This window comes from Neolamprologus brichardi, chromosome 10 (assembly GCF_056152115.1).
Source record: "Neolamprologus brichardi isolate AB-2024 chromosome 10, ASM5615211v1, whole genome shotgun sequence".
In the NCBI taxonomy this organism is placed as follows: Eukaryota; Metazoa; Chordata; class Actinopteri; order Cichliformes; family Cichlidae; genus Neolamprologus; species Neolamprologus brichardi.
This window is the reverse complement of record NC_142113.1, coordinates 18,034,584-18,061,138: the sequence shown is the minus strand read 5'-3', so window position 1 is coordinate 18,061,138 and position 26,555 is coordinate 18,034,584. Positions and strand designations below refer to the sequence as shown.

Genomic DNA, 26,555 nt, shown 5'->3' with positions numbered 1-26,555 from the left:
CTGAGCAATCCGCTGACTTGGGTCGGCACTGATATAAGGTGATTAAACTGATGGGTTGCCTGAAGTTCAGTATTTTTATCTCTGAATTATGATTTAAATTATTTGACAAGTATTCAGATCTTTAAGTAAAAATATTAATGCCAACAAGGAAACTAAAAATTATAAAACAAAAAGCGCTTAATTGAGAAAACGGTCCGTGTCCTCTACATATGTTGTAGTTTTAATGAATAATTTATTGGGTAATTGATGTAGTGGAATTTTATTGTAGCTGGTAAGATCTGAACCAATTTTACACATTGTTTAATTTGCAACTTTGTGCTATTTTATAAGATTAATCAAGTGGCATACAGACACACACACACAGACACACACCCACAGACCATTTTCATTGGTTACAATAGCCCTAATGAATCATAATCCAATGCAGATACAAGCTATGTGCAATGAGAATGGGTCAGAGCTATCACTCGTTTCTCAAATGGGAAAGAAAAAAATAATCATTTTTTGCTGTTGCTATGCTATCACTTATGCCGCACTCATTCCACCTACACATCCCAAATGGAACAAGTTCAGACTCACTCTCCCAGGGTGGTCACAGGGTATTCTTAGAAATATGGAAATCACTATATGACTCAGTAGTAGTTCGGGCAGGTTATGAACAGAAGGGGATTTAAGAGGATATTGCATTTGTAATGTGTAAAAAAAAGAATAACTAAATAAGGATTTATCACATGTAATTAGCTGTAAGCCATTGCCAGTTACTATATCTTGCATTCTCTAATGTTTTGTAACTGTCTTGTGCCTATTCCTGTGTTTAGACTATCTCTTCTCTGCTCTTCTGTCATTAAAAGGTATGTGTCAACCACGCAAGATGGGCACTGTTGGTGCCGAGCCTTTCTCTGCCAAGCTACGCTACACTGGAGCAGACGACCCAAAACACCCTAACCTCATCAAAGTGACTGTCACCATGCCTCACATAGATGGTATGTAGGAGCTGAAGGCAGAGCTCGTACCACAGATGAAGTGAGGTTTAATGTAGTGTGTGTAATATTCACGTCTGGGGCTCCTCAGGAGCGTGACAGCCAGAATATAGATCTCGCCGGGTTGTACCGAACCCTGCTGTAGAAACCCTCCAGCACACCTGCTACTTAACAATCCTTTCTTGATTTTTAATAAGTTTCCTTCTTCTTCATCTTTTTACTCCTCCTTTTTTATGCCCACCCCTCACCCCCCATCAGTTTTAACTGTCTATATACTCTTTCTTTCCTCTGCATTACTTTTTTTTTTTTTCAATAATCTCTCAGTTCAAATATCAAAGGTAGTTGGGCACGCTCAAAATCAAAAATGTCCTTGTCTGGCAGGAATGCTTCCAGTGATCTCAACTCGCCGTCTCACGAACTTTGAACTGACTCTCAGTCACGATGGAACCCGGGTCGGAAACCACCGCTGCTCTAACTTGCTTGACTACACCGAGGTTACCACAGCTCACGGCTTCATCACTGCATCGACGGGCAGCCCTGAGAGCATGGGGGACCCTGCGCCGTATCAGTTCAGCAGCTCTCTGCGGGGGAACAGCACACTGCGCTTCTACAGGAACCTCAACCTGGAAGCCTGTCTCTGGGAGTTCACCAGCTACTACTACATGTCTGAGCTGCTTACTGACTGTGGAGGCACCATAGGGACTGATGGACAGGTGAGAGTCTGTTTGCTTGTGTACCTTTCTCCACAATGTATAAATTCCAATCGGGGTTTTGCATGTACATCTGTTTGACTGTTCTCCTTTGTGAGTGTTTGTGCTCACCTGTATGCGTGCTTGCCTGTATGTTCAGTTTATTTGCAGCCTTGTGAATGAGGAGGACACCCAGACTCAATGGCACCAGAGCTGTTTGCCTGCATTTTATGTCTCACTTGCTGTTTGTGTGTGTGTGTTTGCCAGATTTATACACAAGCATTTGATTGACAGCTTTTAGTGTGAAGGTAAACACACACACATAAAACACACACACTTATACAAAGAATTGCCAACCTGCCAGTCCGTCACTCATAAATACTCAATACTATTCTCAACACAGAGCACTAAAGCTTACATCCGCATGAAATCTCTGAGTCCTGGGCATCTACACCAATATCCCCAATTCTTAGTTACCTGAAAGCTTTTCTAAAGCTTTTTTTGGTACTTTTACTGGCTTTCTGTTGGGCTCACTACCAAGTCAAGCACCGCATTCAATTTTGGCAATGTGGCAATCTGTCATTTATGTGCTAACAAGCTTCCAGTTGCTGTTTTCTGTTGTTGCATCATTGCAGCAGATGTTGCAAATGTTGTGCTGTTATAAGGACTATTCTCTTGCTTCCTGTTATTGTGGAGACAGACCCTTGCTCCCTTGCTCATGTCCTGCTGTTCTTTAGTGTTCCACTGGCTTTTTATCTGTGAGCTTGTTGCTGTTGATCAGACTGCTAAGTGTGTGTGTGTGTGTGTGTGTGTGTGTGTGTGTGTGAAACAGAGATGGAGAGGGAGAGAGAGAGAAAGGGAATTATAGATGGAAACATGAATGTACTTGTCCCTAGTCAAACACCAATTAGCTGCACATGATGCAAGTCTTCCACTAGTCTCTAGTCCATGTCATTTGTGAGGTTCCTCAAGGACTGTAGAAAGACAAAAAAGACAGGCGCTACCATGCAGCTGCTCATATCAAAGAGCACAGAAAAAAAATGTAATAACTCAGAAATCAAACTTTTGCCTGAGTTTTGGGTGAAATAATCATGAGCTGTGATTTATTCTTGCTTTTTTTATAACAGCTTTGCTTTTCTGTATAACTGCTAGGTTATTTTGTTCTTTGTGGAGTATTTGAAAAAGTGGAACTTTGAATGCCCAAGAAAAGTGCAAGAAAATGATTTTTCAAGAAAGTAAGGAAAGAATGGCTGATTTTAGGAAGCCGTTGTAGTGAAATTGTGGACGGAGCGAGTTTGTTTCTCAATCAGCCAGCTTTTGATTTCCTTTTTCAACACTGGTTCAGTGCTTTGCATGTAAATGCTGTTTTAGAAACACGACTGGATTTTAAATCATCTGTCCTCAAGTGACAAGCAAAAGTTGATCAGAAAAAGAAAAGACAGAACAAAATCACACTAATTTTTTTGTTACCGAATCATTTTTTGCTTCTCGTAGTTTCTCTCATCGTTTAATCTCCCCTCTGAATCCACTTCCGTTATTGACTATGCAAATTGAGTAATTTTCACTTCAAGCCAAACAGTGATAATTTACTACAGTTTCAGCTTCTGTCAAACTGAACTATTTTGTGTTTTTTTAAGGAACATAAAATAGTTCAAAAGCTGTGAAGTCAGACAACATTGCTAAAACAAAATTGGTGAACAGAGACACCTAGTGGTGATTTTGTTTTGTTGTTTCCAGGGAACACTGGACATTGCCTGTATCTTGTAGCAGCAGAAAAAGCAAAATGTAATTAAATCCCTTTTAAATACTTGGAAATGTGCTTCACATCTTTATTTCATCAATGATCTACGTGATTTATAAGTTTTGAAGTGTTTGGAAAACCTTTTAAAAAACAATGCAATCCCACACCAATGCCCACTGTGGTTCTTGGTGTACAACAGAGGAGTTTTCTGCATCTCTGTAGAAACACTGAGTGGGAGTGAAAGAGTTCAAACATTAAACACCTTGAGGAGGAGAACACTGTGTTCATCTGTTACATCTTCTGCACTTATTATAGCTTACCGACCTATAACCGCCCTTTAATCTGAAAAGATTTTACTTGTTTTCATCAGTGTTGAGGATTTCTGTAGTGTCTTTTCACCCTTCAATTCAATAAGCTTGTTTCATTTTAAAAAATCAAATGACCAGTTCTTCATTGAAACATCTTTACAGGTGCTGAACCTGGTCCAGTCCTATGTGACCCTGCGTGTGCCTCTTTATGTATCGTATGTGTTCCACTCCCCTGTGGCTGCTGGTGGCTGGCAGCACTTTGATTTACAGTCCGAGCTGCGCCTCACCTTTGTGTATGACACGGCCATCCTCTGGAAGGATGGCATTGGCAGCCCCCCACAGGCAGAGCTACACGGTATGTCACCAAGACAGAAAGAATATTATAGCTTGTGTTTTTGTTCTTGCACAAGATACTCTCCACATCAACAAGACCAGCTCTTGCAAAATTCAGAATGTGTATATTACGTGTGTGTGTTTTTCAAGGTGCTTTGTATCCTATGAGCATGCGCATCAGTGAGCAGGGACGTTTGGTGGTGAACTTCCATACCAAGGCTCACTTTAGGGGTCTGTTTGTGAGGTCTCATTCTTCTGGGAAAATAAAACGATCTGGTGAGACTGAAATGTTGTCATTGTATCAGAATTGTATTCTGGGACTATTATTTTAGTATAAAGTATAAAATTTGCTCTCAAAATTACCCTGCAGTCTCAATGTCATCCATGGTGATGAGTGTGGACCACCCTGGCCTGACATTTAATCTGACCTTAGTGAGGAGTGAGCCCACCTACAACCAACCAGTCCAGCAGTGGACCTTCACCTCTGATTTTGCAGTAAGACTGCATAAAACTTTTAAATGCCACAATGTAATCTGAGACATGTAGTCTGTTTCAAAGCAGCTACAAGGGCAGATGCAGACTGATGATTTAATATATCTCCCCACTGCTGCATATAGGTGAGAGACTACTCTGGTACCTACACAGTAAAGCTGATTCCCTGTACAACATCCCAAAATATGGAATACACTGTTCCACCTGTATGCAGTCCCAGAGAACCTGTCACCTTTGATCTGGACATCAGATTCCAGCAAGTAAGTCAGCATCAGCTAAGATTAAGATTCAAGAGTGGCATGGTTCCTCGTTGTAGGAAGGATTTATTCATTTGTATTCATTTATTTATTCCATTCTCTGTCTCCAGCCGTAACTGGCAATCTGTCTTCTTTTATGGTGCTATCACTTTCTAAATATGTGCATACATTTTTAGGTGAGTGATCCAGTTGCAGTAGAATTCAGTCTCAACACTCAGATGCTATTGCTGTCCAAAAGAAGCCTATGGCTTTCTGATGGATCCATGGGTTTTGGACAGGAGAGTGATGTTGCCTTTTCTGAGGGTAAGGCCTATTAGGTCCCAAGATTTACAGAACTATACTAGTCTAAAACATTTCACATTGCTTCTGTCAGTTTTGTAAAGGAAAATGTTTACCTTTCATGCAGACATAGGGTTGCTTTAAGTAAATGATTTGCTTTATATTATTAAAAGAAAATATTGTATGAGATTTTAATAAAAGCATTTAATTTAGAGTTTTGGTTTGGTTTGATTGAGAATAATTCTTAAAGCAGTGGCAGCAGATTATGCATCTATGGTTTCTTTTTTGGACAAAAATGATAATACAATTTTTTTTTAAAAGGTACGATTTAGAATTTACGTTTGTCTTTCCTCAGGTGATACAGTATACGGCCGTGTCATGGTGGACCCTGTGCAGAACCTGGGAAATTCTTTCTTCTGTAGCATCGAGAAGGTGTTCCTCTGCACAGGCGCCGATGGATACGTACCCAAATATAACCCGACCAAGTTTGAATTTGGATGCCTGGCAGACTCCCCTTCATTGCTGTATAGATTCAAGATTCTTGTGAGTATTCTTGTTTTCTAATGATAACATTTCATTATGCACGGACATGCAAAATAACATTTAACAATCTTCCACCCCTTTTTGATTTTCAATCTAAAATACTCCACCAGGACAAGGCTCAGCCGGAGACTCAGGCACGGGCATTCGGCGATGTCAGCTTTAATGCTGTATTGGCAGCGGACGATCCATCAGCCATGTCACTCATCAGGCAACCAGGGTCTGATGGCTTTAGACTGGACTCTGCAGCCATGTTTCAGGTATCCTATATGCTAATGTTTCCTGAAGCCTACAGTTCATTTTTTGTATGAATCAAAAGCTACAGAAATAACCTGCATGACAAAGTTGTGAGGCCCTGCAACTTTGCAGGATATCAGGAGAATAACATAATCCTGTTTATGCATTTGTGATGCTTTTACTTGGAGGGATGTAAAAAATCTCAGTCTTTAAGAAATTACTTAAATTACGGCCAGTAGAAAACTGACTATAAATTGGCTATAGATACCAGATTTTCATTGCACTAGTTAATTTTGAACAATTAAGGATTACTTTGTGTCTTTTGCATCAGTTTAAGGTGAATATAATTCTAAAAAATCCATCATTTTTACTGCTTCTTAGGTTGCTGCAGGTCGTGAATGGTACATTCACACCATCTACACAGTTCGCTCCAAGGAGAATGCCAACAGAGGGATTGGAAAACGCAGCCTAGAATACCACTCTGTGACTTCCACAAGCAATGATGTGGCCTTGACCCCATCCAGTTCAAAAGGCCACCGCTGGAGGAGGTCAGCTGCCAATAAAGTTCCTGAAATCGCTGAAGATATTGGAGTGGATAAGAACCGTGGTACTAACATCATGCACATAGCTCTGGATCACACCAAGCGTAGGTCAGTGGGGCCAAATGAACTCTTTGCTGATGGTCTGGAACCCAGGGAGCTGCATGCAGATGACGAAGAGGAGGGTCTGGTAACTGTGGTAGGGGCGCTGATCGGCCTCCTGCTCATTGTCCTCATTATTGTCTCCATCGTGCTGGTGCTCAGATCCAGACAGAAGGATGGGAAGGAAGGATGGAGGGAGGGCGTGCAGGAAGTGGTGAAAGGGTCTGTCAGTACAGAGCCCATGTTGGTGGTGAGGATGCAAGACTGCCGCAACAGCTCAGAGGTCTGAGCAATGAATGCACGGACAGACAGATGGACATGTAGGAAATATTTGGGAGCTTTTATAAGTTTTTCTTTGGAATATCTTAAAAAATATATTTAAAAAATGGCATTAAATTGCTTTCATAACAGCAAAACTCAAGAGTCATCACGTATGGTATTAAGTGTGCCTGTAAATGGGGGTGAGCTCTACAGTACAGAATATATACTTATCACTGCAACAGCAAAGCAACAACATTTTTTAATTTTTTTTATTTAATGCTCAGACTTGTCCTGCAAGTAGCGTAATACTGCTGTGCTCGCTGAGTGGCTTTGTGGTGTTAAAGTGCCTGAAGCAACTACATCCCTTCAGGACAGTCCCAGTCACCCAGTGAACATTTACGATAAAGCGTCACTCAGGACAAGTCGAGAGATTTAGCGCCGCGGGTGTACCTCCGGGAAAGGAGGCTAGATATTAACGATATGTGCGTCAGAGGAAAGAATATTTCATCTCACAAAGTGATAAACTATCCCATCATTTCTGCAGTATGCTGAGGATAAAATAGGTTACTGTACACATGCTGTGCAGCTGAGGTTGTTAGAAACTCCATCCACTGGTGGGAGATAATAGAAAACAAAAGGTAAATACTGGACTTCTGTGAACTAAGTGTTTGGCTTCAAAACTTTTGCTGTATGAGCACATTCATGTTAAATCTGGGGTGAACTGTGCCTTTAAGCCTACAGTTTAGTCTTAAGATATTTGTTGGGGCAGTCGTAAAGACAAGATGGCACCACTTGTGTTTTATTTGTGAGTTAAACCTTGCAAAACTTATTATCAAACTCCAGGAATTGAAAACAACTACTGATATAATTTAACGTTTAATCACCAGCTAAACTTTTTTTTATTCCTCCACCATATCTACTGTTCCTCGTCATGTTTACCATATACCGAAGAGTGTTTTCCTGCATGTATTTGGCATCTCTGTTGCTCCTTTTTATTTTAGTTTTTTAAATATTACTAGTACAGTTTTAACACTTTAGTTTTCAGCTCATCGCTGCGTCTGATAGCACAATGTTCACTGCTGTCACTGCTATCCTCACAGTGTTGTTGCTCTGTGTTTTTCTAATACTTTCTGTCATTTTGAGGGTTTTTCTTTTCTTTGTTTCTTTATTTAACACTGATTATGGTACATTTGTAACGAGACACTCATCTCAGGAGTTATTTCTTTTACAAAGAATGGACTGTGTGTTATAACACAATTTACTACTGCTGACCGGAGAGCTCTCCAGAGCCACTTTCAACGTGTGTGTTACACTGCTAACAAGTGTGGTGCTGTGAACATTCAAATACTGTATCCATATCCAATGAATTAACCCCCTGTTCTTCCCACATTATGTTCATATTACTTGTCACTAGTGTTGTGTGGGATTTCAGTGTTCTGACTCATTTTGTTTTTCCCAAACAAATGATGCAAAGAAAATTAGCTGCTCACAGATCAGTATGTCACTATGGAAAATATCACATTTGAGACTTTTGATATAATCTCATAATTTTGTCGATGTCACTGGTGAAGGTTCTTGTTTATATGTATTGTTAAAACTATGTCTTACTCTGCTATGAATATACGACATGCTGATGTAAGTGTTCCTCAATATTTGTCTTCTTATGGTGTTGTTAGTCATCCTTGTATAATTATTTCTACTATTCATCAGGGTTAGTTGATGTGATGGACATGAGCCGGAAAGCAGCTGAGGTGTGAATCCTCGAGGTATGTCAGGATTTATACATCTGATTGCCAGCTGTGTGTGTATGTGTTTGTATTTTTCTATTTTTCGTTTCCTTTTTTAATTCTACCCTGATGAACTTGGAAATAACACCATATCTGGTATCAAATGCACTTTTTTGCATCGCCTCCCTCACACGCCACTACAAGCTATGCAATGTAATGTATACCCCACAGCCAGTTATTCCCATAATATGACAAATTTAGCACAATCAGACTTGATATTTGCTTTGTGTCTTTTTATGAATGGGTTTTTATGTATATGTATTTAAGAATAAATACTGTTTACCGGTGCCTTTTGTTATTTTCATTGATTTAATCAGTACATTTAGGTTTAGAGGTGGGGTGGACCATATGAACTTTAGCGGCTTTGATACTTGATTTGACTTCACTGCTTTGAGACTGAGAATACTTTCCCCAAATTTGTCTCTGTCATGTTAAAATCATCTGTTTTACTGGTCTATGTCATAGAAACAAAAACATATAGTAGAGGAAGTAATTATTTGATGCCCTGCTGAATTTGTAACTTTGCTTACTTATAAGGAAATGAACTCTCTCTCATTTTTATAGTAGTTGATAGAATATCAATTAAAACTCCAAAAAAACACACATTACATATAAGTTGGTAATTTATTTGCATGTCTTTGAGCAAAAAAAGTATTTTATCTTGAAGCAAAACATGACTTAAAGCTTGGTGTAAAAACCATTGTTGGCAAGCACAGCAGTAAGATGTGTTTTGTAGTTGGTCATCAGGTTTGCACATATCTCAGGGGGGATTTTGGCTCACTCCTCTTTACTGATACTCCCTTAATCCTTCAGGTTTCTTGGCAGCCACTTGGCAACTTGAAGCTCCAGGTCTGGAGACCCTAATGCGCTTCTTCTTTAGGCCACTTCTTCGTTGCTGAAAAAAACACCCATCACCAACCCATCTTCAGTGTCCCGGCTGAGAGTAGGAGGTTCTCGTCCAAGATTTTACACTACATTCCCCCGTCACTAGTCCCTCAATGCGGTCGACGTATAACTTGACCAGAAAATCAACCCCAAAGCATAAGGATTCCACTTCTGTGGACTTGACTGAGGGGATGGTGGTCTTTGAGTCACACTCAGCAGTTCTCTTCCATCAAACGTGATGTGTCAAGTTGATTGCAAGCTGATCGAGTAGAGCTCGATTTTGGTTTAATCTGACCACAGTACTTTCCCACAATAATTCTCTGAATCGTTTAGGTGTTCACTGACAAACTTGAGTTGGGCCTGTACATGCGCCTTCTTAAACGGGAGACCCTGCGGACGCTTCAACATTTCAATCCAGTTATTCCTGTTATACAGCAAAACATGTTACCAATGGTATTCTTGGTGGCTGTGGTCCCAACTGCCTTCAGATCATTAAGCTGCTCGCTTGTAGTTTGGGCTGATCCGTCATATTACTCATAATCATCCTCACCCCATGAGGCAAGGCCTTGCATTGGATCACCAGACTGAGGGCTGCTGATAGCCATTTAATACTTCTTTCATTTACAAAGAATCACACCAACAGTCACCATCTCACCAAGCTTCTTGATGATGGTCTTCTGGTCTATCCCAGTCTTTTGCCGCTCTACAGTCTGGTCCCGAAGTCCTTTGGTCTTACCCATGATGGGGGAGAGGTTGGAAGATATTTATGCTGTGAATAGGGGTGATTTATACACATAATGAGTTGAGATCAGTACTATCTCTATTTAATTGACTGATTAATTGATTAACTGTAATCTATGTGCCACATGGGCACACAACCAATTGGTGGGAGCCAGTATTCTGGCTGGGTTGTTGGGGATCAAATACTTATTTCACTCAGTGGCATGAAAATCAATTTTTATATAATGTGTTTTGGTTCTAGATTTCTGGTTGATATTCTGTCTCACCATTAAAGGGAAACTACCATAAAAAATTAGGGACTATATCCCCCACTGTACTAGTAATTTTCCATTTGCTATCACAGACTTAAGAGCTTATTTGGACTGGTGAGTAATAAGTTAAAGTAGCTCAGTTAGCAGCTGACCTGTAAGCACACACATTGTTAATTCACCTTCCTAGGCAAAGTAGCAACGATTAAGAAGGAAAAAATGGCACAATTATGACTGTCAGTGAAATAAGTTAGGCTCCACAATGTCTGTAGGGAAAAATGTTTTAAATGCTCCTCTGGGAAGCAGTAAAATAAAAGTGCAATTTGTGATTTCTTAGATTGAAGACTATGGTTCATCTGACTGCTGTGCCAATAAAGGGTATATAATTGAAATACAATTGAATAGAGAGAGAGTGAAAACTGATTGGTTGAGAGCGAAAGTGACACTCCACAAATGTGCCCACTTCCCTCCCTCCATCCTCTTCCTTCACTTCCTGCAGTGGCAGTTCTCCGCTGCTGGTTGGTTTGTAAACATGGCGACTGCTGGTACATCTGGAGATGACCTGAGGAAGGAACTGACATGTGCTATTTGTTTGGACTTCTTCAAGGACCCCGTTATTCTGAAATGCGGCCATAATTTCTGCCGCTTTTGCATCTGTATGCACTGGGATGAAAATGGCGGAGACTATGGGTATCAGTGTCCTCAGTGCCGAACGGTAAGTTAATACAGTATGTACGCCTTTTTGTTTTTATTTTTTTGAACCTCGCCTGAAGGCAAATACAATAACACGGCGATGATAGTGTTTCTTCGAATGTCTTTTTTTATTTTATAAATATCTACGAGAAATGACACCGCGTGTTTGGCTACTGTTTTAAAAAAAATAACGGATACCTACGCAGTGCATATTGCAGTTGCTAGGATAGCTGGTTGTTGTTGGGGTTTTTTTTCCCTCCTTCCCTTAGCTAACGGTAGTCAACCTGTCAACACATGAGCTGGAAGGTTAAAAGCTTAGCTCCAAAAATGATATGATGTACGCAACCTTGTGCTTGGTTAGTCGTCCTTAGCTTCTTTCTTTATTCCGTCAGGTGTTCAACAAGAGGACTTTCACTAAAAACTATCTGGTGCAGAACTTGGTGGCCAAACTGGACGATCTGGAGTGCCTGGGTGCTTGTCCTGCCCCCTCCAAGCCTGTGAAATTTGGTGAAAAGTGTGAGCATCATGGTGAAGAGCTGAAACTCTACTGCCAGACCGATAAGAGGCCTATCTGTGTTGTCTGCAGGGAATCTAGATCACACAGGTTGGGTTTTTTGTTTGTTTTTTATGATTGACTTTACAAATATCACACCACAGCTCTGTGCCCTGAAAAGATTTTATTAATGACAGATATTAGTAGTACACTGGACAGTATGAACCAGATTTTTAGGAATAATAAGGGGGCGATGTAAAAAGCACCATTTACATCTTGTGTTTTGTGTGTGCCATGCTCAATGGTATTATCTTAATATTAACAGAATATTTTCACATTTTTACTTTTTTTGTTTTGTTTTTGCATCCTGTATCGCCTAAATAACTTGCAAGCATTTACTAATGTAACCATTATCATTGGAAATTGGGACCCATAGCATGACTGGCAGCTGCTTATGACCCCACGCCAAGCTTGGGAAGCACTGCAGTATATATTCATTTCATAGTAAGATCCCAGGAGTGTTGTAGAATGAGGTTTTTGGCACTGATGTACCCAAGACGCATTTGGAATAGAATAGAATTCAACTTTATGGTCATTGCACACATCACAGGTACAAGGCAATGAAATTTGGAAGCATCATTGTGAATGCCTAGTGTACGAGTGTCCGTCTGTGAATTAACTTTAGTTTGAGACCGGTATTGAGGAGGGGCAGCCACAGTGTGCAATGACCTCAGCAAGACATTAAGCGACTTATAGCAAGGGCAGACAAAGTGGGTGGGGCTCACACATAGATTATATAGAGGATGTACCTCTGAAAAGTGAAGCCAATGCAAAAGTGCTTTAAACATGCTTTATTTAAATATGCACTGGGGCATATTGGTTATGGTTCTAAAAGACTTTCCATTTTTTAGAGCTCTATAGGGGAAAACTGCCCTCTGCCACAACTGTTAATCATTTTCTCCTGCATTTATGGGTTTGGTTGCTCAATTCAGGTCATACTGTAGGAGAAACAAATTTCTTTCAGTACATTTTAAGTAGAGGAAATGCTGATTATCTAAAATAAGCTAACTTGCTAATAACTTGTCAATGAGCATGTGGTGGTACCTAGGCAACCAGAGCCTGGAAAGTCTGCTTGTCAACTACAAAGTGTCTGCAAAAAAGCAACTTAAAAAAGTATATTTTCAAATAACTGTTCAGAACTTTGTTTAAAAGAGCTTTATAAATAAAGTTGTTATTATAAACAACTTGAGGATGAGTGCATTGGTGCTTATGTGGACACGCCTTTAGTTGACCAAATTTAAATTGTTTGCTCAGCAAAACAATATTTCAGAACTAGCATTGGTCATGGCTTTTAACTGTATCCTAGAAACTGATTTGCAAGCATTTGCATCTTTATTTGTTTCTCAAATCTTGGCATGTCAAACAGAAGCTGATGGTGTAAAATGGTACAAACATGATAAATGGTGACTACTTTGTTCACTGGGCAGGTGAGGGGTTACTGGTTCAAATTGCCAAATCATACATACATAGCTACCCTCTGCAGCCACTCCCTTGTCACAAGGGGTTGCTAAGGAAAAGATGAGAGAAGTGCACCTCTGTAGCTCTACATTTAGACTGTCTCAACTTAATACTCAAAGTTCCTGATCTCACCATTCTCTTTTAACTAAAATGTGAAGCAGTAATTTTTCAGGCTTCTGTTGTTCTAACTTAGAAGGAACTTGATGAGAACTTGGTGCTCATTCTACAACACTGTAGTCTACCTTTAGCACCAGGTAAGCAGCAGCAGTGGTCCAGCTGTCATACTAAAATGCATAAGGGACCCTGAAGTCCAGGGACAGATGCAGGTATGAGATGCTTATGAAAAAGACCTCAGGTTGTTTTCTAAAAGATCTGGGTTTAGGAGTCCCAGAAAAAGGCTTCACATCAGAGAACCTTCCAGATGGACCTACTCTAAACAGAAAATATTTGATGTACCAAATGCTGTTGCACTTCAGAAATCTGCCTCAAAAGGTTTGCAAATGCACATGATATGATCCACATGATAAGATTTACAAATGTGTACTATGGTTTTTGTTTGTCCTTTTGAGGAGTTAAGTCCTCAAAAGGACTGCTTCAATCTGCGTGCTTCAAGCCACATAAATGCGAAGAAAATGCATACATCCAAACCTGAATAAATACCGATCATTTTTGCACAGTTTAAGTTTAGGTCACAAATCTGGTCATTTTACCTTTTGAAAACCTTCCTGTGTGTACAAATATCTAAGAACTACACGCAACTCCTCTCTTGCTCACTTACAAAACCTTAAATATGTGTGGCCGAATTGCCTATATGCACAGATCACATCTTATGCCCATGTGGGGTTTTGAGACCAATTTAACGCTGCCAGCTACAGATCCACAAATATAAGCTATGTTCAAATCCCAGTGTAAAACTGGAACATCTGGCCTTCCATTGCATGCATATGGGTTTTTGTTTGTTTTTGTTTTTTTCTAAATAAACAGAACAGCTGGTAATCCCTTTTACAAGAAAATACGGATTTACCAATTACAGACCCTACACAGTAGCCTGCCACCTTCTGAAATGTTAAGGATAATTAATTACGCTAATATCAGTGTTGGCCTGATTTCATTAGAGAATGCTCAGATTAACATAAAGGGTTTATTCCACTTTACCTCCGCTATATCTGTATTCAAAATATGGAGCATATACTTAATGCAGAGGATGGTCCCAAAATTGGAAGCAGTTTGTTCGCACTAACCAAAACAACTACAATCTTCATCTCATGCGACCCCCTGGCGCCAGCTGGATGCTCAAGGCAAAAGCTGGCGGGAATAACAAAATAGTCCTTGGATAACAAGACTGTTGTGACTCTCTCCCCCACCCCAAGGCCACCCGCATCGACCGAAGACTGTTGACTTTTGCCTAACCGGGTGAAGGGACACTTTCTCTCGGCTGAACACACACACATACGCATGTGCACTGACACAGACCTACACTCAATTACACCAGACCCTACACCAATTTCCCTCAGGATGAATAAAGTATTATCAATTTGTACACAGAAAATTTTACCTTTCGAAAACGTATTGGATTTGTGAGCTCAACTTGACTGTGTAGAACTGATCAGTATTTATTTATATTTTATTTATTAAAGCACATGCTCATGAGTCCATAAGTTACACACAACATTGCACACATTTGTAAAGCTTAGTTTATGCTAGTGGATCATATCATACACTTTTGCAACCCTCTTGAGGCAAATTTGTCTCCATATTGATGTTATAGCCTTCACTTTTGTAATCTGTCGGTGACCTGATGTGACACGAATAATGTTCATTGATTAAAGTGAAAGATGACTAAAACCTAAAACTGAGGATTGTGGCTAGTTCCTGTCTTAGGGGTATTAACGAGTAACTTTTTAAACATTAGTCATATAACTAAAAAAGGACTCGCTGAAAACTTTTTCAACCATTCTAATCCACTATGAGAGGTTCTAAAACTGCTATTTTTCTGTCACAGCAGTTTCCCAGTTAATTCAAACAAGAAAAACTCTTTATAAATGCCACACTATGCAAAACGGATTATATGAATTGTGTTTATTTGTTCCTTTTTATCCTCAGATGAGGAATTGTGTAAAATAACGTTTTCTCTGTTGGAGAATTATATTGTGGAAAGTTAATCCATTGGGATTTGTAAGAAACACAATCTGTCTGAAAGGAAGTTCTAGATGACACAGTGAGTCCAATGTTTGTTTATTTTTGATTGCAACAAATTGTTCTGTAACATCCTGAGTGTTTTGTTTCAGACACCATGATGTGGCACCAGTGCCAGAAGTTGTGAATGACATGAAGGTAGCAGTAGTGTTGTTGTTGTTGTTGTTATTATTATTATTATTATTATTATTATTATTATTATTATTAATTTATTTTTAAGTAGTCTCCTATTATGTATTGGTAACCTAGACTATTATTTACTGCATCTCTAATATTTGCACTGTTGCCCTGCTTTCCTGACTACATGTCTTCCTGTACATTTGTTACAGATGGAACTGAAACTGAGGCTAATGGAGCTCAACTGGCAGAAGTCTCAATGTGTAAAAGTTGTTACGGCTGATGAGCTCACTAAAAGTGAACTGAGGGTATGGAATGACCGTTCTTACTTGCTCTTTTTGTGAACTTGGTGTTTGTTCAAGTGGCCATTTTTGCATATTGCATGCAAACATTCAGTTGTACACAGTGAAATTTTAGTGGACTGCTGAACATGCATTTCTTGAGCATTCATCTTAAAGTTATGTTAACATTATAGTTCTGGTCAGTCAATATTATTTTGTTTGTTTTGGTTGGGGGGTAAGAGCCTTGTCAGGATGACTCTAGCAGATTCTCAGTTCTGTTTATTCCGCTTTGCTCAGGCTGATGTGCTTGTTTGCACAAATGACTCTGCCATATTATTTGGAAATGCATGGTCACATTTAAAAGATGACTTAAACCACAGATCGTGTGTCATTCATAGTTTAAACCAACAGTGTCGTTGTTTGTGGTCGGCGTCACTAGAACTGTAATGTGACCAGTGTTGGGTGTAATGCGTTACTGTAATTAAATTACTCTTCCACTGAAAAAGTAGAGTAACTAATTACTGTTCATTTTTAGGCATTTTAATTTCAGTTACTTACAATGTACTTGCATTACATTGTAAAATAATTCAACTCGCTGAATATCATTATTTAATTTCAATAATTTATCTTCTAAAGGTAGAAGTAAACTCTGCCGCTTTAACATCGTTGTAGTGCAGGTGCACGTCATTTCGCGCCAGTTTGCTGCATAGTCGTATTCTAAAACGGAAGATGTCGGACTCGGCTGAAGCGAGTGGCTGTTTTATGAAATGGACATATTCCTGTCTGTTCACTTTTCTGAAACAAGCAGACAAGAACATTACCGTAATATGTAAGCTATGTCCTGGGGAGAAAACTATCGGCCGCTGTTAATAGCAGGAGTAATCTACTGAAGCGCCTGACACGAGAGCATAGACGAACACTTCTGAGTGATCCTTGTTCATCATTCATGGATAACACCGCAGCAACTCAGGCTAAGCAGGTAAAACGTGATTTTACTTCAGCAGCACAGAAAGCGTCTGAAGGTGAGCTTAAAAAATGATTGCAGGCTGCTTTGTGGAAGAGATGCTACCGCTGCGTACTGAGTCTCCGTCTTTAAAAAAAATAAAATAATTATTTAAAGAGTTTAATATCTATTGTTTGTCCACTCAAGGTTTATAGGGATTTTAAGAAGTATTTAGTTAAATTACTTATTGAGTAACTTTTCAAACACAGTAATTAGATAAGTATTTTAAATACAATATTGATTAAGTAATTAGTAATTAATTAAAGTAACTTACCCAACACTGAATGTGACACATTTATCTTAAACTTTTCTTTTGCTCTAGTTGAAAAAGCAGAGACTCAAGGAAAAGATTGAAGCAGACGTCGGTGCCTTGGTCCAGTTTTTGCTGGACGAGAGGGACTCGCTGCTTGAGAGCCTGGACGCTGAGGAAGTGGCCACCATGGCTGTTATAGATGACAACTTGAAGACTGTGGAAACGGAAGCAGCAGCTGTGGACAAAGCTATAGCAGCTATCCACAGCCAGATCAATGGAAAAACTAACTTTGAGGTCAGTTGACTTCAAAGGTTAACTTGTAAATTGTCAGACCATGGCTATGGCATAAGAGTTGGATAACAATATTGCTGCGTTCCCATCCCAAACCCTTTTGCTTCAAAAAGGATAAAGCAGTATTCTTAAGAATGAGAATGTCCTGTAACATTCCTTTTTATCAGGCTTCTTCTGTTAAAAGCTGCACTATTGCCTTTACCTTTTTGTGTTACTGCAATCATGCTGTCTGAAAATGACAAATGTGTGCTTTTTTTTTTTTTTTTTTTAACTGTACACAAAAGTTAAAATGCTTGTTTATAACTGGGTGATAATCATACATTTTAAAGCTGAAATAAAAGCACAGCCGTTGTCTTTAGGTTGACAGTGGGATGGAAAAATTTGGTGCACAGAGTTGTAGTTATAAAATTAGACCTAGGAACACACCCCTAGTCAACCAGAGTAGCCTTAAATACTGTTTACTGTAGATACTCAGGAGCCCAAATTGTTGTATTTAAATATCACATGGGAAATCAAACGTGAAGTAAAACCCCACCAGCAAATAGCCGCCATCATCCAACATTCTTTATTTTGACAAGCTTCTCTAAATTAACCTTAAAAGCAGAGTTGCTGTGGACGTGAGCATACTGCGTGGCCATTCATCATGCAAAGACAAACAGTCATGCAACTGGTCTGATTTCATATTCTTATAAAAGGACTTTAAATATTAATTTGTGATAAACTGCAGACACCCTGATGACAGTTTACCACTGTGCACTAAGGATTAAGGATCAAAGCGTCCTTAAAATGGCATATGGGCACATGGGGCTGCTCAAAGCAACAGAAATGTTATGAAACTTGTTTGTTAGGGTTTGAATTATACATTAAACCACAAATTAAGTATTTTCTTTCTTTTCTGCAACAGAGCCTTGCTGAGACGTTTAATGAGTAAGTAGCTTTTTGTTCATTTATTACAAAAATGCTTTACAAAGACCCAGCATGTTAATTTCAATGTTTCTTCTGCAGAGTTGTACAGTGCAAGCCTTTCACCTCTTTGGAGCCGGTTAACTGTCCGACTGAATTTACAGACTTCTCAGGGCCCTTTCAGCTCATCATGTGGAAAAAGATGATGCACGTGCTGCACACCAGTAAGTTGAAGAATCATGCACTGTCAGTGCTTAAGAGATGCTATATTTGAACTGTAAGACTGATTTTTATGCATGAGGTCGGGCATTTTCAGCCTAAAGCTTGCTGGATGGTGAATATATTAAAGTCTCTAAAGAAACCGCAGTAATGCAGGTTAACTTTTCTGCATGCTTTCTTTTTTAAAAGGGGTTGCTGTCTAATAGGGCTGCAACTAATGATTCTTTTTGATAGTCAACTAATCTACATTTTTTTCTGCACTCAGACTTTTATCAGTCCTAATAAGGATATGATTTTTATCAGCATACAAATGATTATATTTCTAAGCACAAATGACAATATAAAAAAATATCAAGTCCAACAGGCAGTTTGTCTACCAAGTCTGCTCTTTTAACCTTTTAAAAATGTAGTATCAGGTCAGCTTAAGACTAATGTCATTTAATCTGTCATGGCGTCTCCATAGTGCCCCAGAACCTCACCTTGGACCCAGACACCGCTCACCCGAACCTGCTTATCTCGGACTTTGACACCAAAGTGGAGGAGGGCCGTGTCCGCAGCCAGGAGCCAGACCTGCCTGCCCGCTTCAATCGGTTCTGTGGCGTCCTCTCCACAGCCCAGTATGCTAGTGGCCAGCACTACTGGGAGGTGGATGTGAGGGACAAAGGTGTGTGGTACCTGGGAGTGACCACAGAGTGCAGCAACAGGAAGGGCTTCGTCAGCCTCACACCCTCCGCAGGATACTGGAGCCTGTGTCTGCAGGACCGGCTGTACGCCAATGGGGAGGACGGACGCATTCCAGTTGCCGACTACTGGAATTCTCCTCGCGTGGGTGTGTACCTGGACTATGACAACGGGCGTCTTAGCTTCTATGATGCTGTAACAATGAAGAGGCTGTACATATTTGACACCTGCTTTGAGGAGCCAGTCTACCCTTTCTTCAGCCCAGGGAAAAATGACCCAGGCAGCAGACTGCAAATATGCCACTATTACTGAGAGTTTAACGCCTGTGTGTTCATTTCTGCCTGTTGGCAAGGCTTTATCTCATAGATCAGGCTGGAGTGATAGGCTGATGTTGACCCTTGAAGTCATGTATGCTTTTGAGTTGTCTTACTGGTTTTTAGAAAGTACATTTTACATTAAATAAAAAGTACCAGGTGCACACAAATTTGGTAGTTTTCAACTTGGACACACACTGTAGGCTCATACCTCCTCCTTTGGCTGGGGGTTTGGAGAAGTGCTTTGCTATTCATCACTGTGTCTGCTGGGTTGCAGATGCCTCGGATGCTCTTGTTGTTCAGAGCATATTCAGAGCTGTTATCCCGTTAGCAACAACTATGCCATACTTCTACTACTATAAAAGCTCACTCTTAGAAGGGTCAGTGGTGAAGCATTGTCTGGTATAGTTTGAATGTCTGTCGTTATCACACTAAACATTCCCTCATCAATATGAGACTGAACACTCAATTTTGTCCATATTGTATTGATTTTAGCTCACAATTAGACTTCCAGGAATGAATGGAAGTGGCAACATCCATCAGTACAAATAATTTTTATCACAACCCTTTTAAACACTTAATTTTATATAAGATAAAAAGTTAAAGTCGCACGCTTGGCATTTTTTCATTTTCGAACTTTTCCTCTGTATATTGCTGAGTTGCGTCTTTCTTTTTTGATGCTGCAATTTATTATTTTTTTTTTTTTCTTCTTTTCTTTTTTCCCCCTGGTGTTGAAAGCAAATCCGTTTCAGTCAGTGTTGGTATTGATCTGGATAGAAGGCAAAACTATGACAGTATTCTAACTGCAGGCTCAGCAAGCATTAGCTGTTGCATATACTTGCATGGAATTTTTATTTTTATTTTTATTTTTTTTTGTTCTCAGCGACAAAATTGGGGAAACTCATGGACTGGAAAGGCTGACCTAAAAGCTAAAGAGGAGGAAAGGGTTTTTTTTGGGTTTTTTTTCTTCTTCTTCTTCTTCTTCTTCTTTTTCATAAACAGAATTTTGTTTTCATATCATCACCATTGTATTTTAAGTCTTTTTGTCCCCATTTAACTTTTTTAAATGTGTTTTCGCTTTTTGCCCCCCCCCCTTTTTTTTTTTTTTTTTTTTTGTAATATTAAATGGTCTCATTTGAAACGCACCATGTGATCACTTGACAGTATTTGAGAATGGCAGTCCTATTCTATTTTTGGAGGTCTGCCATCACATGTTGGGACTGAACCTCTACTCTTTAACTTTGAGTATTTGCTGGTAAATGTTGTCTCAGATGGTGTATCTTATTCAAGACATACTTTTTATTGCTGAAATGTTGGGGTTTTTTTGTTTGGTTTTTTTTCCTTTGGGGGGGCTTCTATTAATGTGATTGGTGTTTCTCACATTAGGATTAAAAGATGCAAAGTGTATTTGTGACTTGTAAGTCTGTCATTCATTTAAAACACTTTGTATTTAGACAGTGCAGTGAAATTAGAATAGTGTTGCAACTTCTTCCACAATTTCCTTTAAACTGAACTTTATCTTTGCTATAAGGTTACTAAAGATCAAAAACAAGACAACTCTCTGCAATTTAGTATTTCCTGCTGCACTTGGGATCGTTGTCTTGTTACATGCCTCAGTTTTTGCCATGCTTTAGCTGTCAGACAGATGGCCTTGCGTTGAACTCTAGAGTACTTTGGAATATTTGGGTTATACTTTAGTTCCAGGTGTCCAAATGTGGTGGGCTTTGTTTTGAAAACTTGTCTTTAATGTTTTCCTGTTGCGTATCTTTCATTACAGAATGATACACACTTGAACTTGTTTGGAAATGACCTAACAGACTCTCCAGACTTGTAAAACTTTTGTATGACCCCCTAATTCCTATGAAAGCATTAAGTGTGTACTACGCTGTTCTAAACAGATTTTTCAGGTTTATTTTTAGTATGTTATTTGCAATTGGTGTTTGTTCTGGGAAAGATATTGCAGACTGAGCAATAATGCATTTCTAATGGGGGCCTTTCTTAAAATTACTGGTCCCAGTAACAAAGGCGCTTGTCGACTCAGAAATCGAGGGAAAACCAACAACACACCCGGCAGAACATTGTTATTTACACTGGTGCACATAAGTGGTCCGCATGTGCGCATTCGCTGTCAAAATAAAAGACGCGCACCAGATAAGAAGTTGCAGCGCGCGTTTGCGTCCATATAAAAGGCAGTGTTTTTGTCCGCTAGAGTGGGATTTTCACAGCACATTCTGCACCACATATGTGCGTTCATCATTTGTTTGAAGCCAGCTCACCTCCTGCAACCACTTTTCCGAGAATACGCGCTTCTTTTGTGGTTTGGACTCCTGACATTTCTTTGGAGGTGGAGGAAAACCAAAGTAATTGCTTAAAGGAGCTTGCTTCTTCGACATCTTTAAGAGTTCTAAACAAATGTCTGTCCTCCTCCAGAAAATCTTATGTATGCAAACACGCGTTGCATCTTCTTATCTTGTGCGCTCTTTTTATTTTGACAGCGAATGCGCACCTGCGGACCACTTATGTGCAGCCCTGGTTATTTAGCTCGTCATATTGCAGCCACAGAAATTCTTGTCCATGAAACCATAAAGCTGCACTTTCTTTTTGCCTTATAGTCTGATTTGTCATAATTTTTCTGTTTTGTGGTAAGCTTTTCTTTGGCTGTCACTTCTTCACCCTGACCTGTCTTATTTGGCTCAGCAGAACTAAAATATATATCCTGCTGCTTTTACACACGCACTCACATAACGCTCAGCGATTCTCTGCGCGATCAACCTCTCACATGTTTAAGCTTGCTGCGGGAGATTTCACTTGTCATGTTTGCATAGTAAGCTAATGATTGATTAAGACGACATCAGAGGAATTGGTGCGCAAATTATCGTCACTCACCAATCAGTACTGTCGCTCTCTATACACAGTTCGCGCGATTGCAAAGTGAAAGCAAAAAACAAGCGCAAATTCTGGCTCACCGATGCCAATGACATAATTACCCAGCTACATTTCCGAAAGAATGCAAAAGCATTGACATATATTTTTCCTTCCTATGATAGCCCGACGGGCAGGGCAGAGATAGATTTTTGGTAGCCTGACTGGAAAAATCACTAGCCCCGGGACGTTGGGCTAGCGATTTTGCGAGCCCTGCTTTGAATTTAAAAAGTGTATTTTTGTTTACCATGACTGTAGTTTTCATCAGCTGATGAAAACTGAGAGTTATTACATCCAGCTGATAAAAATGCTAATAGCTTTGGTTCATTCTACTAACAAAACAGGCTGCTTTCCATTTTCCCCAAGATTTTCATCCTTCCGTTCCCTAATCTTGAAATTGGGTGTGGTATTGCTAATTTCATACTGCAAGAACATTTAAGGAAGAGGTGAGAAGACTGTTCTTATTGTGTCCTCATTTCTTTGATAATGACGTGTTCTTGACTTAAAATAATTTGGGTTTAAGGACTGGCCATACAAATGACCATTGTGTTTAGGTTGACAATCACATGCATACTTGCAGTAATACTTCAGAGAACCATTGCTGATTAAAGTTTTCTTCTGGCAGGGTTTTTTTCAGATTAAGCTGATAATATTATTATTTTATTTTTAAATTGTTTTTATTTATTTATTTATTTTAATTATTTAATTTAATTATTAACTCTGGCCAATCTTTTTTTTTTTTAAATAAACTTTACCAGGAGAGAGATTCTTAAATATAAGGTTAGATTAAAACTATTTCTACACTGCACCACTGAATGCCTGGTGTGTAGCAAACACTTGTTATACACCTGGGATCTTCCTCAGCAGAGGAGACTGATTCATCAAATGCTTAAAAATTATTGGCTGCTGGGGTCTCTTGCAAGAAACTGGAAAGGCCGGGCTGTTATGACTCATTTGATTTATACAAAGGTCTCTTGAGAGAGGCTTCGTGTCAGTGTATTGTAAATGTGTTTTATAAATATTAAGTAACATTTTTCTATGCAAAAGCCGTAAGACATGAGAATCATATTATCAAGTCCCAATGATGTCGAGTTCTTTTAACATTAATGCAAATGCCAAGAAGCAGGCAAGTGACATTTTATCTTATTTGACAATAGAATAATAGAAAAAGAGAACATCAGAAAAACAACTGGCATGACTGCGTGCATAATCTTTAGTAGGTAAAGTAGGCATGAAGAGAGATGCTGATCTAATCTGGCCAAAAAACAAAGGAAAACAACTGAAAATTCACTGTAAAAATAAGTCTACTGTATAATACATAAACTAAAGCTTAGTTATACAAAGCAGGCAATTTGCAGTAGTTTAGTCATTCTTTAATTTACAATCATACCTTCCCCGTGATACATGAACGGACTGATTACTTGTAAATGGCCTCTTGTAGTACACAGTTGTATACGCACAAGTTGATGTAATTTTATTAATACTGTGTGCTTCAGTTTCCCCCCCACATGTCTCTGACAGTTAAAAGCAACAACCAAAAGAATAAATACAGTCTAATGAGAAGGGAAGTTTAGCTCAATCTGTCAGTTTTCCAATAAATAGGAAATGCAGATGGAAAATCAGAATGAGTCAGTACTGGGGGACAGACAGTATTTCTAAAACACAGGTGAGAGATGATTTTGTGTCACTGCATATTAGCTGGTGTTGTTTTTGTAAGAGTCACACGCACAAAAAACAAAAGCCTCTAAACATTGAACTACAGAGCAAATGAATACAAATCCTGGAAAATCCACGATAAAAGTGCTTGTCAGCTACAACAGGAATATGATTGTAATATACAGTACATGTTCTGATTATGTCAAAATGAACTATACATAGAGGCATATATTACTCTTGCAAACTATATAACTCTCATTATTTGTATTCTGTGCAATGTTCAACAGCAACTTACAACAATAGGTTTTGGCAGAAGGAAATGTCACTGTTTGACCGGGAAGAGTCAAAAACAGAAAACAGCTTTGAGTGCTACAAGTTACAATGGTATAGCTAAGTTTGGCAAAGAGGAGGAGAAGGTTCAAACCGACCAATTAGAAAAATAATTTGTCAAACAAATTATGTAGAAAAGAAATTTTTAAATAAATAAATTCTTTTGCAAAAAGGAAAAAAAAAAAAGAATACAGCAAATAATTATTACAACTTTGTTCCACTGATGTTTCATTCATTCAGTTAACTACTTGGCGTGACCTTGTTTCTGTTTAAGTGCTGGAATATGTAGGCTATATAGACACCAAATCCATATATATATATATAAATATATACATACGTGTAAATATGCATATGCACAACTACAGTGAATTGTAGGTATGAATATACGAAAGTGCAAGGACTAGTTACTATTATTTTGTTTTGCTAGTAGGGCTCCGACTTTAGGGTGAAGGGGAGCTGGTTCAGATATATAGTCTTTTTTTTAAACTACTGTGCTTTTTGATGCTTGTCTTTGGATCCCAAAATGAAACAACTTGCATATACGTAAACTCATCTTATGGCTAAACAGAAATAATAATAAAAAAAAATGATAAGAATAATTTTAATTGTGCAGTGATCATGTCAGACTGATAAGGTGCAGAATGAGAATGATAAGCAGTTCCTTTTAAAACAATACATTCCTGAAGTTTCTGCAGAGTTCGCTGATGAATATTGTAAGGCAGTGACAAGGAGATCATTTTCAGAGCACACGAACATGCAACGTTGTTCAAGGAAAGACCTGAGCATTTTTTTACTCATAAAGCATCATGTTCCTTTCAGGAAACAGGGAATCTTCATTGCGTTGCCTTGTTTCCTGGATAATGAGTGTTGCCCATCTGCATTGCCAAAACAAAACAATTTAAGACTGACAGGCTGTGAAGATACACTTGGGGAATAGAGCTAAAAGGCCTTTGAGCCAGGGGTTAATTTCCTGTTCATTTTTTCCTGTCGATAATTGGTTAGTTTTAGGCTCAAAGCCAATCAAAGTAAACTATTATACTTATACCTAATATATGTCATTCATACACACACACAAACTTTTTTCTTTACTGTGACATTGATTCTAATCACAAATTTAGCCAAGTGTTTGTGCAAATAATTCCCATGCGCTAACAGCTCAGGCTTCTAGTTGCCTAAAGCACTCTGTTTCACTCAATAACTTGACATTTCAAGTCATTAAGCTGAATTTTTTAGGTACCAAAATTGAATGACTGATTTTCAGGCACGCAGCTCTGTGAGAAGCGCAACACTGCCCATCTGCTGATAAAGCCCACCTCAAACCTCAACCTAAAACAGCTTGTTTCAGACAGAATCATGCAAAGCTACTCTAGTTGAGTCCGAGAATAAAAACATGAGGTGGAGAGAAGCATTATAGCTCAGCTTTATGGAAAGTTAAAGTTAGACAAACCAAGAATGACAAAATATAGACATGCCTAATTGATTGTTTAGGTGTTTTTGATGTATGCATGTCTGTCTATAGACCTATTTTGCCATGTAACAGCAACACGACTGTACAAGAGTAGTAGTAGTCATCTAACTTTGCAGGTGTATAGGTGAGCAGAGGCTGTTGAAAGTATGGAGGCATTTCATGCCCCTATCTCACATTCTTTAAAAAAAAAACGCAAGTATTTGAAAGTCTCTATATGAGATATGTTTACCTGATTGATTGTTTTTTAAAATAGAAGTAATCCAAGAGCTCACTGCCGTTTCAGTAATTATGTTTTCTATTCTTGCAGTAGTCAGTAGTTTTGGTGATATCTAGCCAATTTTGTCTTTGAAAACATTAAAATTGCATGTTTTGGAAGTTCGTTCTTAATATCATTTCTTGTTCTTAAACTCTGGATATTAAATCCTTGAAGTATTTACAGACAAAATGAACAGGAAATTAATTTGTAGACATGGAGCCTCTGGGAAGTGTGCAGGCATGTTACAACTTTTTCTCTGCAAGAAATATGTGACATTGATTTTTAAAGCCGGAGTTGGTGGCAGCGGCGACATCTCCCCCTCAGTCTACTGCAGATATCTGTAAACTTTAAAGCAATGATTGCCAGAGTCTGCAACAGCCACGTGTCCATCTGAGGTGAGCGCTAGGCCCTGGGGGCCGTACAGCGGGTCTGCCGAAGTGTTAATGTAGGATAAGAAGGACCCCGTGCTGTCAAACACCTGATGCAGAAAAAAAGGTCAGAATTTTCAGCAATTCTGTCACAACAAAACACAGCAACGGCAT

The 26,555-nt window shown here is 39.0% G+C and overlaps 3 protein-coding genes across 8 annotated transcripts in view; 2 read left to right on the top strand and 1 right to left on the bottom strand.

Annotated features, from left to right (window-relative positions):
- Positions 1–8,825, top strand: part of frem2a (FRAS1 related extracellular matrix 2a) — a 68,749-nt gene extending 59,924 nt beyond the window's left edge. The window contains exons 15-24 of the mRNA XM_006800100.3: positions 852–983; positions 1,362–1,693; positions 3,881–4,073; positions 4,202–4,327; positions 4,422–4,546; positions 4,669–4,803; positions 4,977–5,103; positions 5,435–5,622; positions 5,733–5,879; positions 6,238–8,825. Of these exons, the coding sequence (XP_006800163.2) occupies positions 852–983; positions 1,362–1,693; positions 3,881–4,073; positions 4,202–4,327; positions 4,422–4,546; positions 4,669–4,803; positions 4,977–5,103; positions 5,435–5,622; positions 5,733–5,879; positions 6,238–6,786 (2,054 nt within the window). The 3' untranslated portion in view covers positions 6,787–8,825. The remainder of the gene's footprint in view (positions 1–851; positions 984–1,361; positions 1,694–3,880; positions 4,074–4,201; positions 4,328–4,421; positions 4,547–4,668; positions 4,804–4,976; positions 5,104–5,434; positions 5,623–5,732; positions 5,880–6,237) is intronic.
- A 2,061-nt stretch (positions 8,826–10,886) lies between these two features.
- trim47 (tripartite motif containing 47) lies at positions 10,887–20,788 on the top strand. Of its 2 annotated transcripts, none has more exons than XM_006800098.3 (8): positions 10,887–11,134; positions 11,505–11,716; positions 15,412–15,457; positions 15,649–15,744; positions 17,043–17,267; positions 18,169–18,191; positions 18,270–18,391; positions 18,850–20,788. In XM_006800098.3, exons 1-8 carry the CDS (start codon positions 10,952–10,954, stop codon positions 19,377–19,379), a joined length of 1,437 nt encoding a protein of 478 aa, XP_006800161.1. In that variant the 5' UTR covers positions 10,887–10,951; the 3' UTR covers positions 19,380–20,788. The 2 variants fall into 2 exon arrangements, with proteins under 2 accessions (XP_006800161.1, XP_006800162.1); XM_006800099.2 differs by lacking the exon at positions 10,887–11,134 and adding an exon at positions 11,332–11,418.
- Positions 20,789–23,486: 2,698 nt separating this feature from the next.
- trim3b (tripartite motif containing 3b) overlaps positions 23,487–26,555 on the bottom strand; it is a 31,415-nt gene continuing 28,346 nt past the window's right edge. For all 5 annotated transcript variants that reach the window (XM_087847328.1, XM_087847330.1, XM_087847329.1 and 2 more), the window contains one exon: positions 23,487–26,491. In XM_087847328.1, the coding sequence (XP_087703454.1) occupies positions 26,339–26,491 (153 nt within the window). In that variant the 3' untranslated portion in view covers positions 23,487–26,338. The remainder of the gene's footprint in view (positions 26,492–26,555) is intronic.

Coding starts and splice junctions, on each gene's coding strand:
- trim47 (XM_006800098.3), top strand. CDS start 10,952: ATGGCGACTGCTGGTACATCTGGAGATGACCTGAGGAAGGAACTGACA. Junction 15,745..17,042: donor TCACTAAAAGTGAACTGAGG/GTATGGAATGAC, acceptor CTTTTGCTCTAG/TTGAAAAAGCAGAGACTCAA. Junction 17,268..18,168: donor ATGGAAAAACTAACTTTGAG/GTCAGTTGACTT, acceptor TTTCTGCAACAG/AGCCTTGCTGAGACGTTTAA.